The sequence below is a fragment of the Phragmites australis genome, chromosome 3 (assembly GCF_958298935.1).
Source record: "Phragmites australis chromosome 3, lpPhrAust1.1, whole genome shotgun sequence".
NCBI classification, from domain to species: domain Eukaryota; kingdom Viridiplantae; phylum Streptophyta; class Magnoliopsida; order Poales; family Poaceae; genus Phragmites; species Phragmites australis.
Genome location: NC_084923.1, coordinates 22,403,804 through 22,422,040, shown reverse-complemented (window position 1 = coordinate 22,422,040; position 18,237 = coordinate 22,403,804). Strand labels below are relative to the sequence as shown.

The 18,237-nt window shown below is 45.0% G+C and overlaps 2 protein-coding genes across 2 annotated transcripts; both read right to left on the bottom strand.

Moving 5' to 3' along the window:
* Positions 1–5,534: 5,534 nt before the first annotated feature.
* LOC133911092 (pectinesterase-like) lies at positions 5,535–7,739 on the bottom strand. The gene is made up of 2 exons (XM_062353307.1): positions 6,419–7,739; positions 5,535–6,336 (listed from the first exon to the last, which is right to left on the bottom strand). The coding sequence occupies exons 1-2, from the start codon at positions 7,488–7,490 to the stop codon at positions 5,633–5,635; spliced, it is 1,776 nt and encodes a 591-aa protein (XP_062209291.1). The 5' UTR covers positions 7,491–7,739; the 3' UTR covers positions 5,535–5,632.
* A 3,331-nt stretch (positions 7,740–11,070) lies between these two features.
* Positions 11,071–12,508, bottom strand: LOC133912650 (E3 ubiquitin-protein ligase EL5-like). The gene has a single exon (XM_062355500.1). The coding sequence runs from the start codon at positions 12,074–12,076 to the stop codon at positions 11,300–11,302; it is 777 nt and encodes a 258-aa protein (XP_062211484.1). The 5' UTR covers positions 12,077–12,508; the 3' UTR covers positions 11,071–11,299.
* Between the last annotated feature and the right edge of the window lie 5,729 nt (positions 12,509–18,237).

Genomic DNA, 18,237 nt, shown 5'->3' with positions numbered 1-18,237 from the left:
CCTACAGAATGCAAGTGAGAAAGCTATATGAGTACTACACAAATGATTTTCACAATAGTAACGGGTCATCTCTATAACCTGTCACTAATAACTTCATCATCCGATGAGTTCATTTTTATCATCATTGGATTTTCCGGTGTGCATATCTGAATGTTCTTCCCAAAATTTGTCATTAGTGACGGGTCATAGCTATGACCCGTCATATGACCCATCACTAATGATTTTGACATGTCACTAATAACTTTAACATTAGTGACTGGTAAAATCTATGACCTATCACTAATGATCTTTGTATATATAGCGACCTCGAGAACCCTAGCCATTTTCCCTAAGTCACAATGCCTTCCTCCTCGACGCCCGCAGCCCTCCTCCTCGCTTCCTTCTCCCTGTCGTTCCCGATGGTGCCGTTGTCTCCCTGTCATCCCCATCCCCCTCCCTGACACCGAGGATCCCACACTACCGTCGCTAAGGACCACCACCATGACGCTAAAGAGCCCGTCGCCTCCTCCCAGGTGAGCACCATGACACTGAGGAGCATGCACCACCAAGCTCTGCGCCACCATCGTCTTCATCCGTCGAGTTAGCCCTCCCGTTGTCCCCTCCTCACCGACTCCTACTGCCATCGTCATCATCTGTCAAGGTAGGCCTCCCAGCCCCTCATCTGTGTCCTCCTCCCCGATGCTTTCTGCATGTACTGAATTTCTGCATATTGTGCTGTTATGTTTGTCATGGGTTTAGGGCTTCTTATCAGCCTTAAAATAATATAATACCTTTACATGAGTTGTAGATGGTTTGCAGAGCTTTATATAGACACAAAGGACACCTCAATCGGATATTATGCCATAAACATATATTTTTGAATAGAACTGCTTGCTAAAATCAAAATCCAAACAAGGTCTTGTATGTCAATCTGTTGAAAGGAAATTAGCACTTTTGTGTTTCCTAAGTTCCACCTGATGTGTTTCTTTGGCCAACACCAAGTTTGCAATATGTAAAAGTAATTTTGGCTCAACAGGCAGGTAGTGTTTAGGCATTATATGCATGTTTGATCATTGAATGAATGCTTTAAGATTATTCATTGTTTTCTTGTTGCAAACACCTGTGATTTAGTGATATTTTCAATTTCATTATTTAAACTTCAGAAGTGATATTAATTGTTGTCTTGCTACAATCCTCTTATGTTGATCTTTACCAGTTCCTCAGTTATGCAAGATCATGTTATTAGAATGCTTTCACTTCAATACACATGTTGTTATCCATTTTTGCTTTGATGATGACATTTAGAAAATTAAAATTAAATTTGTAAGAAAATTCCAAAAATGAATTTTAGGTTGTGTAAACTATTACATCATCTCCCGTTCGAGAGTGTTTGATTATAAATGACTTGGTAACTCGTCATATTTATACGAATATGCTCTTAAATTGTCCATGTACTTTAGACAGTTTGAGGATATGTAGTATGAGTAGTAGGTTTATGTGTTCTTGTATGGTTCTAGAGAGAATTTCGGTGGTGTCTCCCTATTGTTCTCCGGATACACACCCTCTCAGCTTATTTTTGAGACGTGTATTTGGAGAACAGCGGAAGGGTGCTGCCGAAATTTTCTCTTGAACCCTACAAGAGCATGAAAACCTACTCGGGCCACATATCCTCGAATGGGATTAGGACTTATCTTTGCCTATTAGAAATTAGCAATGATCCTTCACTTTAAGTAAGGGATACATCAATTTCTCATAAATTCATATAAAAGTGAATATATTTACTAGTACTTGTACAACTATATCTGCATATTCATATCTATTAGATGTCTGCCAACGAGTTTTCATCGGGATCCTCTGATGAAAGACAAGCTCCCAATCAGTCGTATGCACAACCAGGTCCCAATGGAGCAATAGTATGAAGGCCAAGGGCATAAGCAAAGTGGCTGACGAACAGGATTATCATCACGAAAATTGATGATGGCGGCATGCCTACGAAGAAGAAGGCCTTGTAGAGGTTGTAGAAGCTCGCGTGCCTTAATGCTCAAGAGAGGGTGTCATTGACCCTTATGAAGTTTGATGACCTCACTATGGCTCAAAAGAACACCTTGTTCAATTATGGCGTCAATACATTTCTGGAGTTCCTGGAGAATATGAAGGCGAAGGGTTACAAGGATGATATGAAAATGATCGCCAAACTTGGAGAAGTCACAAGAGTAAGATTGTGAATGGGTATATGATAAAAGAGTTGGAGCCCTTCAACAAGTACCTATATATTAAAAGAGAGGATTGAGAAACTTTTGTGGGGTTGAAGAGCTCAAAGGCATTCCATACAGAGAGTTCAGCAAAGAAGCAGCTTCGGGCAGAGAACAAGCAGAATCACAACCTAGGTACAGGTGGGTACATGGAGAAAAGGGATAAATGGTAGGTGAAGGATGAAAAATTGGCCAACAAAGGCCACGAGAATCCTTGGTTGCAATTCATGGAACGATCGCAATCATATTTATGAGCGAGGGGTACGCTATCAGATAGTAGAGAAATCAATTTCAAATCCAGTGACAACGAGACAGTCGCTAAAATGGTGAAACAAATAGTAGCCCAATCCTCCGAAGGTTTGTTCACTGGGGTCAGGGAACATGATGAGCTCCCCATTGCGTTGGGAAATCTTGAGCACCCAGGTCGCGTTTGAGGTGTGTCCAGTTCACAGGGCTAGAAGTTAGGCTTCTTTGAAGACTTTGGGATGTATAAGAAGAGGAAGAGGTCGGTCCCAATCGATGTGCAAGCATCGACCCAGTCAATCATGGAGAGCGTTTAGCAAGAGGTCATGCAAATGTTTGTTGCACAAGGAGTCATAATTCATAGTGCATCAGTAGGTGATAGCCCCATTGCTTGACACAACAATAGTCAAGCCTCTAGAGAGGTTGAACAACCAATTTTCTCTCCATCCATAGAGCCAGATGTTATAGACCTTCTCAATGGGCCCACGCCATACTCGCTGGTCATAAGACCTGTTAGATTCCAAATTGAGGTTGCAATGGGCCATATACATTTAGAGGTTCAGGTGTTATATATAGTCATGATACATCTTGGCTATGCCATGGTCTTCGTGGATTTTATACATGCTAGTGTCGTGGAGACAGATTTGACCCCCCCCCCCCCTCAATGATGAGATCCAAAAATTGGATAAAGCTCATCTTAAAAGGATCCAATGAAAGAGGGGAGACATCGTGGTGCACACGAAACTATCTAGGAGCAATCCACCTGGACGTTTAATTGCATTGAGTTCCCTACCCCCAACCTCATCCTCTAGATAAGCTAGATATGTCGCATTTGCCCACCCCGCCATCTTCAGTTAGGCAACCTGAGGGTAGCCCAGAGAAAAAGAAGAAGTCCAAGGCAGAGTCCAAGAAGTAGCAGTCGAAGAAATCCAAGTCCTTTGGTAAGGACTCAATCGCCGAGAAGCATGAGATAGGGGCAACTTGGACTAAGGCAAACCCAAAATTATAGTTTGGTAAGCCCTTGCAGCCGGCAGATCCACTTCGGAGGGTGGAACAATCTTATGTCGAGTTGCATAATTACAACTTGCAATGTTGTAGAGAGAAGAAGATTTTCATTATCGTCCAGTACCAAAATCGTCACTTCTTGAATAGGGACGGCTATTTCCTTGTGGGATTCAACGACTGATACGACATCTTCAACCTCGATGGCCTGGACGTGGAGTTATTGTGATGCTTTACATTGTAAACCCTTTCAAACTAGATGTACATTAATTATTACCATTAATTCTCCAATCTAACTAATTTCTTATATGTAGACACTTGGTACAAGAAATGAGGAAGAATGAGCCATTCGGATTCCTCAACCCCCAAATTTTGGTGATTTCTGTGATGGAACAAGAAAGAGAATTCATTATAGGATATGTGGCTACGGCAATGAGCCACTTTTTGAAGAAGGACTACCTGTTGGCCGCCTACAACATGGGTGGCCATTGGATTTTATTGGTCATTGCCCTCAAGTAAAACTTGGTCTGGTACCTTGATTCATCAAGATCAATAGTAGGATGTAACAGCGAATGGAAAGAACATGACTATACTTTTGTCAAACAAATCTTCGATGAGTCAGTTCTTCACGGCTTAGGTTACATATTGAACTTTTTAAACTTACACTAAATGTTGACTATTGGATCCCTCTTCGTATGTAGAGTTTTTGACATGTACATGCGTTGTGATCCAAAGTACAATTTGAAGGAGCCCCACACACTAACATATAAGACTGTCTTCATGGTAAGTGTCAATAGACATATTTGCAAATACTCTACTACTACTGTTTTTTCTTTCAAACTGACGGTTTTCCCTCTCCAGTGCCACCAACAACCATCGGGCAACACCTGCAGCTTCTACGCTGCACGTCACATGTTGCTAATCATGGCAGCAAAGAATATAAAATCCCCATATGTAAGATAATTTCATAGTCTTTTTATAACTGCTTTCAATCAATACTAATATTCGATGATAAAATAATTTTGCTCACGCTAATTGCATACTTTTTCCATAACTACTTTCATTCAACAGGAACTCAGCATACTGGACGGTAACATCGAGGAGTCTGCACTTTTGCACATTCGAGGATGGATCGCCTTGTTCATAATGACCGAAGTCGTATCTTCGAAAGGCGAGATCCATTTGAGGGATACATCGTATTGACTTATGTAATTTGTGGTTTTATTTTTTATTTATGTAATTTGTAGTTATCTTGATGTGAACTTGCATCATTATACGTTTTGATTATGTATATGTGGATATCTCATGTTTTTGTCCCTACAATATGGGTATCTTGAAATACATGGTGAAAATGCATGGTGATTATGGTATGAATGTTTTGAGTCATCTCGATATGGGTATCTGGATGTGTCTTATTTGCAGGAGAAGACGACTGTCAAATCCTGACATTGCTTAAGTATATAGCCATGACAAAGGTAAATCCCTTCGAGAGACGAGAACATTAGTGACAGGTGAAAGCTTGATACGTCACTGATGACTCGCTATTAGTGACATGTTCTGTTACAACCAGTCACTGATGATCCAATCATCAATGACAAGTGCATTTACCATCCATCAGTAATGACTGAGTTATTAATGACAGGTGTCCTTATAACTCGTCACTAAAGACCGAGTCCTAGTGACGGGTGTTGTTACCACCCTTCACTAATAACTGAGTCTCAATGACGAGTTGAAAATCTACCCGTCACTAATGACCGAGTCCCACTGATGGGTTGAAAATCTATCTGTCACTAATGACTATCATTAGTGATGGGCAGCAGGCCTGCTTAGGCTATAAGAGACGCACTTTAGTGACGGATCTCAACTGTGACCAGTCACTGATGACAGTTATTAGTAACAAGTATGAACCTATCATAAATGTTTCATCATTAGTGCCACGATAAAAATGATAGTAGGGTAGAAAACTCACTACTGATGGTTATCACCTGTCACTAATATAATGTCGTGGGGTAGTGACACACACTATCATTTCTACATACATCAGAGATCAACCCGACCAAGCATGCATATACACGTACGTCCACGAAGGCTCGTACATACTGATCACGTACACTTGCAGAGACACACCGTGTACGCACGCAGTGCACACACCCGTATCAGCCTGACAGCCCTAGACTCACCGGCGTGCCGGTCTCCGGTATCCACTCCGCGCCGTGCAAGAAATGCCCCACCGAGAACTGCGTCGCCTTGTCCTTGCCCATCACGTGGAACCCCTTCATCTCGGTCCGCCCGGTGACGTTGGCGCCGTTGCCGGCGTTGCCGAACTCGCCGAAGAAGGCCGTGCCGAGGCTGTCCTGGCCCTCCCACGGCATGTACCCCTGCCCGTGCACGAAGCCCTCAATGACGGACTCCATCACCACCGTCCTCGCGAACTCCTTCCACGGCCGGCCAAGGTACGTCTTGGTCGCCGCCGACGCAGACTTGTTGCTGGAGAGGCGCTCGTCGGCGACGATGCTGCTCTTGTGCACGACGAAGCCGGTGGTCTGCTGGTGGTCGCGGCGGCCGTGCGCGGTGACCACGGCGGGCTGCCCTGGCAGTGGCGGCCGCACGAGCACCACGCACCGCTGGAAGACGGCCGCGGCGTCACCAAAGATGAAGTCGACGGTGCCGGAGATGACGCAGCTCCGGTAGAACTGGCGGTAGGCCTGAGCGAAGAGCGTGTCCTGGTGGCCCTCGATCCGGCAGTTGAAGAAGACGGCCTTGTCAGCCTTCACGCGCAACGCCACTGCCTGCTGCTTCTCCGCTCCCGCCGTGTTCCGGATGCCCAGCCTCATCGCCGTGAACTTGTCGCCGTCCACCGCTGCATGCAGCACGACATCGTCACGTTTGTTCGTGCATGCATGCACGGATCGATCAATGTGTGTACACGACTGTATATTTACCAAAAGTGGCGGTTCTCCACATCCTTATGCCGTCGAGGACGTTCTTGCTGCCCGTCACGATGGACTTCCTGGAGCCGTCGCCGTACATGGTCACGTTGGCCATCCTGTTGGTGATGTTCACCGTCTCGTCGTAGACGCCTTCCTTGACGTAGATAATGTACCTACCCTCGTACGTCTGCGGCATGGAGGCCAGCGCTGCCGAGATGTTGGTGAAGTCGCCGCTGCCGTCCTTGGCCACCGTCACGTTGGGCGTGAGCCGGACCTTGCTCTTTCCACCCTTGCCGGCCAGCAGCTTCCGTTCTTCCTTGGGCACCCACGTGGGGACGGACACGGACTCCTCGAGACGACGGTTGGTGTCATTACCCTTGCCCTTGTCGCCGTCGACCTCGTCGGTGTGGAGGTCGAGCATGGCGGCGAGGGCCGCGCCTTGCTGGATGATAGCGATGGCGTTGCTCGATATCTCTCGCGCCTTATGCATGGTGTTCTTCACCTGGTCGCGGATGTCCCCCTTGGGGAACATGTCGACGCAGGAGCCCTGGAACGTGATCACCGCGCTGAGCCAGGCCTGGAGATCCTGAGCCGGCCCGTCGACGCCGCGCCACGCGATGCTGGAGAGAGCGCGCTCGACGTTGCTGCGGCAGTCGTCCAGGAGCATCCGGCAGTCGTGCACGGCCTCCTGCACCCGAGTGTCGTTGCTCTGCCGCACGGCGTCCAGCAGCGACGAGCGGTTGAATCCTTGTGCCAGCGCTCGCTCGACGGCGGTGATCGCGGCGGCCGCGGCGGCGTGCGGGTGGTCGGCCGGGTCCGACGACCGCGACAGCGCGCGGTCCAGCGTCTCCTGGCACGTGCCGTGGTAGTCCGTGGGCGCGCAGAAGAGATCAACGGTGCGCGTCGTCGTGCTCATGGTGCGCATGTTGAGATCCATGTCCTCCTCGACCTTCTCCGTCAGGAAGAACGCGACCGTGCCGACGACCATGGCAACGAGCAGGAACACGGACAGGACGCCGATGATGAGATTCCTGCGCGATTGGCCGCCATCGGACCCCGCGGGCGCGCTGCCGGACGACGTCATTGGCGCGCGCAACCGGAGGTCGTCGACGCCGCGCGAGACAAATCCTGAACGGTGGGCACGACGTGGAACGCGACGCGACGCATCAGTTTGATATATGCATGGGAAGAGCGAGGCGAAACGATCAGGTACCTATGATTAGGAAGAACTGTGAGGAAGTTTGTAATAGCTTGGCTGATGTGGTTGGTATAGAGTTGTGGTTCGTCCTTGTTTTCCGGAGCAGGGTCGTCGGATATGTGCTGGGTAGAGATTCTATAACGTAATTCTCAATATTTGTATTTTTGTTTGAAGCCGTCATTTTAAGGCACTGCTAATCAGCGCGCACAAGCAGCCATATGCATGAACCACCCTGACGGCCCCCACTTTTTATTTTTCAGAAACTTTTTCCCTCCCTATCTTTCTTTTTTAGAAAGTTTTCTAGAAAACTTTTTTGTTAAAACTTTTTAGTTCAAACTTTTGAGAAAAAATTTAGCTCAAAACTTTTAAGAAAAAAAATACGAGAAAGATTTTCAAAAAGGAATTAACAAAAAAATTTGTATCAGACCATTAGCGAAATTCCTATTGTGTGGTTACACGCGAGCAGCCCAACTCGCGTGGGCCGACTTGCTCTGCTCGTGTGCAACCGCGGAACACCAATTTCGGTGATGTAGAAACGCAACTTGGATTTTGCTGACTCAACAGCGAAATCCCTAGGATAAGACGGTTGAATATGTTATATAGTTCCGCTTTTTATGGAAGCAGGCCACATATCAGCTATCCTCTGGCCCATGGTGCAAATTATGTTCTACTCCTATCGCGTTAGGATCTTCACGGAGGGCGTGGAAACACCTCTTCTCCTCGGGTCGTCAGCATAGTCATGTCGACGATCTCGCTCGCTTGAAAGCCAAGAAAGAAGAAGATCATCATAGAAGATTATATCTTGTGCAAAGAGTCAATGGCATTTCTCTATCTTCACCTAAAAAGAGCCCTATTATTCTTTCGTCATGATGTGATTCTCGGGTACAAAAATTCCAAGCCGTGTCGAGACAAGTTAAGCCTCCCAAATAAGTTGAAGCTATCCCCATCTCCAATAAGCACATTAGGGAGTTCAAAATTCAAACTACAAAACGCTACGCACCTATCTTAATGGATCCACCAAAAAAGCATTTGCTGAAGAAAGCGACAATGCGGATAATTCCTCTCTCGAAACACTACACTCGATTATCTTCAAAAGAAACTTGACTGACCAATCAAGGAATCAAAATACTACGTAATAGGATAAGAAAGGAACCCAGACTGCAAAAACAAATTTGGACTTATTATGGCCATTAAACCCTGTATTTAACTGTCACTAGGAAAAGAAAGATCTAGGTTCATCTAACCATCACCGCGAAACCTAGGGTTTAAAGACAGTCCAATGATCCTGCAACGGAAGATGAGAAGGATTAAAGGCTAGGGGCGTGTTTGGATAGCGCCCATGCTAGCCCTAGCTACTAAATCATCCGCACGCAAAAAAGTTTGCAGACCATTTGATCACTAGCGTTTCTTCCGCACGTTGGTGTAGCAATGAATTATTGGAAGAGCCAACACAACCTGGGTGAGCCAATAATTAGCGTCCATTCGAAGGAGTACCATATACTCAATCAACGCTAATTTTTTGACAAGGCAGCTCCGGGCTTCAATCCAAACGAGACCTAGATCCGAAGTGAGCGGTAAGTACCATTTGCAAGAAAAAATCATAGGGGATTCACGGACATGCATGCCTGGAATGAAAGAACATGAGCATGGGAGGCTGGGGAACTGTTCGGCGATGGCGAGGTGACGGAGCAAGTTGCCGGCGACTATTATTGGGCGACGCCGACGTGCTTGTAGCCTTGCGATCATGGCGATGGGGACGATGCCACGGCCGGAAGAATGGAATGCCTATCCATAATGCATCATCAGCACGGCGCTCGCCTGCCGTTGGGCCAACTACCACATCTCCAGTGAACCAACCAAGTGCTTGTTCAAAGTTGCAGCTATTCCAGTTAGCATGTGAAGGAAGTATATACTACATAAATAATACTTCATTCGGTTATAGATAGTAGACATATTTTTTTCTCGATCTTCAAAGTTAAATTTTCATTAAGATTTTCTTACAAATATATCATTTATAGCTAGAAAACCTATATAATGTGGAATCATTTTGAATTGTGAATCTAGTTGTATAAGTTTTATATACTAGATATTTTTATTATTTGATTAAATATTAGTTAAAGTATACAAAATTTAATTTTTCTAAAGAAAATAGGTTTAATATTTCTGAACGGAGAAAATATACCAATGCAATATGGCTTCAGTTCAGTTACTAAACCGTCTTCAGTTAGTCCTTCGTTAAGAGTTGTTGACCAAAGCACTCAGCTTTGAGACTCCATTCAGAACACGAATTTTTTGCTAAATTCATACAGGTGTTGGACTGCTTTACGTTAAATTACTGCAAAAATCACCAAACTCCAGGCAAAAGGAAAAGGAAAAAATCGCCTAATTTGCCTTGGTCCAATCTAGTATTGTAGCAAGACTGGTGGTTTCTTTAGCTCGTTACGGCTACGAATCAATACAAAAACGTCGCGGAAATCTTGAGCAAATTGGCCACTACTGCTAGTCTACCACGTGATCTGGCTAGCTGCTGAAACTGATTTGCCTCTTTTGATAGGGACGAACAGAACAAAACATGCAGGGTCAGTAGTGCAATAGGCTGGATAGCGAATCCCCCCGGAATGCGAACGAGCCGATGGCTCCGTGGTAGCGGAGTACTCAAGTGTAAGGATGGAACCTCAGGTGTTGTTATCGGCGGTGGTATTACACGTTTCTGCACATTAAATATCTCGTGTCTCTCAATCTATTTTATAACGTATGTATGAATACGCATGTGAGTGTAGGTCACTTTGTATCTTTACGAAATAATCCCCAGGAATAGTAACTGGAGAACAGAGTAGAGTCAGATGGAGTAGTTGTCTCGTGATTAACAGCAGCTGCTTTCGTCAAATCTGCTTGCTTCCGTGTCAAAGCCAATGTGGCAGCACAGCGCACAAAACGCTGCAGTCGACAGCGGAAGGCAGGACTAAAACCATATCGTATAGCTGAGACAACATATTTTTTAAAAATTTATATATGTTCAGGAGTTGTCAAAGAAAAGAGGTGTGCTAAGATGATTTATAAGTATTAACTCTTTATCTCTCATTTTTAAAAACTAGTATTTACTTTACTCTCTCCTCTATGAGTATAAAAAAACATGCTAATCATAATATTAAAAATTATACTCTCTTAAGTAAGAAATAGTAGCCATCTAATCATTAAAGATGCCCTAAAGCAGTTAACACGTTTGACAACCATTGCTCGAATCTAGCATCGCATTGCTTTCAAAGGCTGTTTGTTTGGGTTTCTATTTTTAGGTTTTTCTAAAAAAAATATATTTTTAAATTATCTGAAAAATTAATTTTAGAAATATATTTTTAAATCCTCCCAAATCCGGTTTGTTTCATGACCTCGGTCTCTCAGAGCATGGTAAAAAGGAAAGGTCGGCAGAAGTAATTGTGGTTCGTACGTTTCATGACGAAACGACAAGTTGGTAAAATGTACAGCACCCAGAAATCTTGTTTATAAATTACTATGCAGTACTCCAGTTGATTATAGATTAACAGATTATCTGTACACTTGCTTCCCTCTGATGCCTGAAATGGCTCAAGAAGGAGAGGAGGGAGGGGTGAAGGACAGAAGGAGAGCGAGTGGTGCGAGTACCAGGCTGACCTACGGTAAATTTTGTTTTACCGAGAATGTTAACCTTGGTACCAGCATCAAGATCCTGACCGCGGCTTCGCCGGCGGCGACCCGCTGCTCTCGCCAGCCTCCAAGTCGCGGTCTTCCTGCTGCTGCGGCGGAGCCGGGGGCGTCGCGCCGCCGCAGCCCAGCAGCCGTCGCAGGGCGGCTACTCTAGCTGCCTCCACGACGGCCGCGACTCCGGCGATGGGTCCCGGCGCCTGCGGCGGCACTGGTGCCGGCTGCTGTGGTAGTGTCGGCGCAGCGGCGCCGCGGGTTCTGACGGCGTCCTGGGAGCCAACGAAGAGCACGTTGGTGGGGAAGTTGGGGGACTCCAGGTCGGCCTCCGGGGGTTGCACTGCTGACACCTCCTCGTCGACCACCGCGCACCGGCAGAGCGGGCAGGTGGAGTGCGAGCGCAGCCACATGTCGACGCACTCGACGTGGAAAGCGTGGCCGCACCGTGGCAGCACGCGCGCGGCCTCCCCAGCAGCGAGCTCTGTGATGCAGACGGCGCAGTCCCCTTCCGCCGCGGGGCTCCCTTCCCCCTCCGCCGCCGCCACCACCTTCCTTGGCAGCGCTGCGATGGCCGTCTCGTTCATGCCCCCGCCCCCGCCGCGGCAGCCGCCGGGCCCCGCGAAGACGAACCGCGCGCGGCCGCTGCCGCTGCCGCCGCCGCCGATGGTGGGGGCGGCGCCGCGGTAGCGCTTGGCGCAGAGGAAGAGGTAGAAGCAGAGCACGAATGTGATGAAGATGGCGGCCACCGCCGCCAGCATCGTGGCCGCCGCGGCCACCGAGGCCCCAGTCACCGCCATCGGCCCGTCGCCTCCAGATCCTTGTCTATCCTCCTTCTCCTCGCAAGAAGAAGGCTCTTCCCCAGTGCTCTTGGCTGCCGTGAAGCGCAGCTTTGTGGGATTTTGAGCAGTTCTTGAAACTAGCTAGTGTGGAATTGAATCGAATTGGAGGGGTTTCTCTTGTATATATACGAATCAAAGAGGAGCGCGTGTGAGCTGGTAATCTGCAGGTGGGTTTGGGCTTTGGAAGGGAAAGTGAGCAAGAGCAAAGTGACACTGGACGACTAGCGGCGGCTCGTGTACAGGTGAGGCAAGGGAGGAGAACCGAGGGTGCAGATGAGACTGTTTGACAAATCAACGATGCTGAGTTGAGGATGACATGTCAGTGAGAAGGGGGATGGATGGAGTGGAGCGGACCATCTTGGTCAGGTTCTCCGGAACTGGACACCTTCAACTTGGGGCTCTCTTTGCCTTTGGCAATGTAGATTTCCTTGAGATCTTTCCTTATCCATGTTTGTTTGGATCGATCAGAAACGCATGTAGATTTGTAGGATCGTCTGCTCCGTTGGCAGCACGTAGGTCGTACTGTGACTCAGCCGCGCGCCAACACGAGGCCCAAAGCTCCCTATTTGAATCAAGCGCTGCCATGGCTTTTGGAAAGAAATTCTGTAAGATTCGGTTTTATGGAAAGAACTTTTTTTTTATCACGTGTCCTCTTTCTCTCTCTTAGTTGCACATATTAGCCGTTGGATCAGAAAAAAACGGTATGGATCAGAATCTCGTAAGAATATTTCGGTTAATCGGATCAGAATAAACTAGTATAGAAAGCTCCTGAAATAGAAATGACAACTCTCTAATTCGAATCTGCCATCAAATAAATTGTTTCCACCTAGAACGGATGTTTGGCCATATTACAGGATGAACGAGAGGCAATGCAACCAACGGTCGCCGGCTGCGAGGTAGAGGATGTGATCAACTGGCTGAAATCGAAGGTGGAACGGCAGAGACCGGATACTTATCTGGCACATCCACCAAAGTGTTTCGGTCGACGGATGCTAGCTAGCTGCTCCGGTGGGGAGCAAATGAGCGGGGGTCATCATCGTTCCAACGAGGCAAGCGCCCCTTTTTGCGGTGCTTTCCTTTCACTTATTATTAGGCGAAAAAAGAAAAGAAAAGCTGGAGGCAGCGGACGGGCTGTTCATACGCCGCCGGTTACTCCCAAGGGGACTTCTCTTCGGTCGTCTGCTCTTTAGATGGCAGCACTAGCATCTAGGGAGGAAAAAACACAAGAAATCCAGGACTGCGGCGGCCCTTGTTTTGGCACGACAAGAGAAGCGGCTCTTTTGCTGTTGCCGGAAGATACTGTAAAAGACAAGGAAAAAGGAACTAGCACCCAGAATTTTGTCAACCTAAGATTTGCAAGTGCTCTCAGATCTCTACACTCTTCCTTTTACCCCCTTTTAGCTTTTGTCCTTTTCCTTCTTTTCAGACAACTTACCAATGCCCTGCAGGAGAGTATCGACCAACCTAGTCCTAGTGATTGGTAAGTGGATAGTCCGGTATGGCCGTATCCTCCCTTTCTTTTCTCTTGTCCACAACTTTCTGTGTGAACATTCCCCACCGGAGTACCGAAACATTCAGAATTCGGTAGATACTTTACCATTTTCAAAATAGACATCTTGATACATCTCACTTTGGGGAAAAAATCCCATTAATTTCACATAGCTTTCAGACCAAATTGGACGCTTTCAACCAGAAGCAAGTAAGCAACGATGGCGGTAGCGCGGAGCTGGTGAGACGACATGAAGCGGCGTTATTGATGAAATCAGTTACTATTAGGGAGGCAATCGAATCAATGTCGAGTACCTCTATTGTGTTCGTTTTGTCGGTTGTAACTCCTCAGGGTACAGACCGACTCAATCCTAACCCTATACTGGTGAAGTGTTTTGTGTACAGAGTTAGCTCTGAGCCGATTTGGACCCTGAGCATTACAGAGAGAGCATGATGCCGACAGAGAGTGAGACATGTCCACGGCAACTAGCTAACGACACCAAATTAGTACTCACTAAACACATAAATACATTAAATTTTGAAAAAATTTACGGTTAAATATTTGAAACTTTGACTATCAATATCTTTCAAAATATATAGACTGTAAATATGAAAATTGTAAAATTATATTTGTCTTAATATATAATTTCATAATACCACAATTTCATTATATTTCGTAAATATATTTTAATAGAAAATAGTAGTTCAACACTTCAAATATTTTATACCGGAGGGCCTTTGGAGGCAAGGACCCAACCAAACAAAACAAAGAAAAGGAAATCGGGCTGTCTCATACGTGACCCCGTTCGAGCCCGGCAAAACTTGTTCAATCCATACAGGCCATCTGGAATAGCCGGCTCGTGTCTCTCGGCGGCCTGGCTCAGCACAGGCCTCAAACTACTTGGGGCCGGCGACCAACCTCCAATTATTTCTCACTGCGATCTCCTGACCCACTGAAAACAGTCCACATTGCGCTGCTTTTATTGGGCTTAGACATGTCTGGAATGGAATTTCTCTATATATATTTCAATATTTACAAAATTACACAATCATTTCAAAAAATTACAATAATAGATTATCATCACATGTTCATCGGTCAAGAGCAAGATCTCGCCCTATAAACAGATGATACCTTGTGAACCAGCTAGTTAGATATTTAAAAATGTGATGACGTGGGCTCTCGCCCGATGAACGGGCGAGACCATTCTCGCCGTGACGTCCGAAGGGCCTACCCAAAAGTGTCACTCACAGTTTGGGTGAGATCTTTTGAGTATAAAAATTGGCCACATAAGCCCTGCTGATGTCAGGCCTCATTTGATTCCAACCTAACTGAGAGAGAGGAGAAGAGGAGAGAGGAGAGAGGAGAAATTGGAGGGGAAGTCTTGCTGGAGGAAGGATGTATGTTCTTTTATCGTTTTTTTTTACAAACCCGGTAGGATAGCCATTAGTGATAGATTTTGACAAAGGTTAGAGATTAGATTTAGGATTCTTTTACAACCCGGTAGTATTGGATATGTGTCAAAAAATTATACGAAGTTAGGTACATATAGGACTTTGAGTTGTATTGGCTGATATGGTGGAATCCTAGTAGGCCTCTAGGTGAAATCCTAGTAGGAATGGTGTAATCAGGCATCCTCATAAATATGAAAGGAGGGATATTGTTTGTAACCATGACGATATAACGACAGGTTCGCAGGGGTCGAAAGTGTTTTGCTAGGACCTTAGAAAGCGGCTGGTGTTGCTAGATGGAGAGAGCACTCATAGTCATACCCTGTGGATGTATGTAGACTTTGACTTAACCTAGTTAACAAATATTGTACCTCTGGTGTCATTTGTGATCATGTGCATTGTCTTGGTACATCACTCAATTGCTTCCGCTGATGGCTAATTTTCTAACAAGTAGGATAGCCAATAGACGTAGGTTAGAATGTAGATCTAGGTTTAGAATTAGAGTTAGACATAGTTTAGCAACTAGATCATATTTGTATGCATATTTTAGTAATTAGATGTAGTATTTAGACATATGTTAGGTACTAGATGTAGGATTTAAACATAGTGTAAGTATAATCGAGGTAGTAGACGTAAAATTTAGAGGTGTTTGATGTAGCGAGCCGGGGATATTTTGTTGAAATGTAAATTAACCGTTGGGCCATATTTTTAAGGAATGTTGCATTATTGTAAATGTAGTTTCGCATAATTTTTTTATGTTCTGTCGCAATAATGTTAGGGTGTTTTTGCGATGATTGGCAGGTATGTCGGATAAATGGTAGTTTAGGTTTTTTTATGGAGACAGTGAAATATTATATGGTTCGAAAGGGGTAGTACTGTTTGTATTTGAGTCAATGGACAACAATATCTTCAGACCTATGCAGAAGAGTGTCGGACACTTATTGCCTAGTTGATGTGGGGTTTCAAAATAGACCCCGAGGTTCAAGAGATGACCATTAACATCGTGGACAACTGTATGATAGATGGTGTATACTGAGAGGTGTACCCGCTCAAGGAAGATCAAGTCTAGAGGATGTACCTGCAGGATGTTATGCAAAAAGGTTGGCCGCCTATGTTGCTTGTGAAATGGAAGAATAAGGAGACATTTTGGGAGATGCATGGTGAGGGGTACGCATGGAGGAGGGTGATGAGGATAATGATGATGTCGATCTGGATACTGCACATTCATCGAATTATCCGACTGAACCGACCGGTGAGGCAGACGAGTAGGAACGAATCCCTTCTCTAATTTAACAGATGGAGCAGGATGATCTTGAAGCTGATAAATCTCCTGAGTATGACATGTCAAATGATGAGGACGACGCTTATGTTCCTGCAGACTGGAACAATCCAAACTTTAACAACCTTGTGGTGAATGAAGGGAATCAGGTGTCATGAGAGTATACAGAGAATGAGGTGATCGAGGGTACTAGGTATCCTACCAGTCAGGCTATGAAGGATGCTGTGACTCAATGGACGATATTGCTTCGATGACAGTTTTATGTTGTCAAGTCAAGTAAAAAGGAATATGATATTAAGTGCATAAAGAAGGGTTGCCTGTGATGGGTGCACGGCTTCAAGGGAAGTGGGTTGAGTATTAGGAAGTGTCGATTGTGGTGGACCATAATTGCACGATGGACGAGCTTGAGTCCAGCCACAGAAACACCACATCAGTCTTTGTCGCAAATGTGATGTATGCCTAGATTGTGAACAACATGAACTATGAACCAGGGTCCATAATTAGGCAAATTGAGGAGCAGTACAAGTATATTATCATCTACAACAAGGCATGGAGGGTAAAGAGGAAGGAAATTGAGATTAGTTTCAGGACCTACAAAGTGTCATATGATAATATTCCACACTTTCTGTAGACCATTGCTTGAAAGAACCCAGAGACATATTATGACATTGATAAGTACCCATTTCTATCCTTATCTAATAAGTATGTCATCAAGCAACACTTCTTCGCATTAGGACCATGTATCAAAGCTTTCGAGTATTGTCAGCCTATCCTCTGCATCGACGACTCTTTTCTTACCGGCATATACAAGGGACAGACCTTGACTGCTATTGGAGTTTATGTGAAATAATAAGTGAGACTGTTGGCCTTTGCATTTGTGGAGAGTGAGAACACCAACAATTGATATTAGTTTATGTACCGTGTTAGGATGATATGGGTGTTGATCGAACGTGTGTCTTATATATGATCAGCATGCAGGGATTCTCATGGCTATTCAGGATCTGCACAATGGAACAGATGATGGGATGATGGGATTTGTGTGGCCAGATCTGTTGTAACACCTTGATTTTCAGATTTCTCAAAATTCTAAAATTTTACAAGATTATTGAATAGCTTCACCAGTAGTGTAGGTTTAAAACCTATTTTCTTTATCAATCAATCAATATAGGTTATTATTTTGTGTGTATTGCATGCTGAGTTTTGTTAGGAGCTAGGTAAATGCATTAGAGTTCCTTTTCTTTTTCTTTCTCTTTGGTGTTTTGAGTGAAAAAGATTTTGAAAATGTTTTTACAAAACTCAGTAGTAAATTAGTTAAGGATCTTAATGGTTGGAATTCAAAGTCTTTGAATTCATCATCTATTCAATCCTTGATCATAACTGATCCTTCTCCAGTTCAATTCAAATATTATCCAAATCATTGTTTAAAGCCAATCTCTCATCTTTCTCAAATTCTACTCAAATCCAAATTCAAATTCCTTATCTACTCCTATTCTTGTTCAACCTCATGTTTCGTTTCTCATAAATTCACTCCAAACTCAATTCAAATTCAAACCCTATCCAAATTTCTCTGCAAAAGTTTCTTTTCTAAACCCTAGATATACCTAAAGTTTCTTTGGGCTCAATCTTCCTCAAGTCCAAACCCTTAGCCAAGTCTTCTAGAAGGACCAACAAAGGATCCACGAAATCTGCAAATTTTTGCGGAGTCCTGGACAGCCTCATCTTTCCATGAAGTTTCGGAGTTCAAAACGGCCTCAAATGCAAATCTTGACAATAACAAAGTTGTAGGTCTCGTCGATAGCTTTGATTTGAAACTATGGAAGTCACCTTTTGGATAATAGAACTAGGAGTTATGGCCCCCGAAATCAGTGCTGCGCAGATAAGTCCGAGTTCAAATAGTTTATCT

Excerpts from the sequence above, each read along its gene's own strand:
- LOC133911092 (XM_062353307.1), bottom strand. The coding sequence starts at position 7,490 with ATGACGTCGTCCGGCAGCGCGCCCGCGGGGTCCGATGGCGGCCAATCG. Across the intron at positions 6,337-6,418 it reads GTGGAGAACCGCCACTTTTG|CGGTGGACGGCGACAAGTTC; the intron begins GTAAATATACAG and ends TGCTGCATGCAG.
- LOC133912650 (XM_062355500.1), bottom strand. The coding sequence starts at position 12,076 with ATGGCGGTGACTGGGGCCTCGGTGGCCGCGGCGGCCACGATGCTGGCG.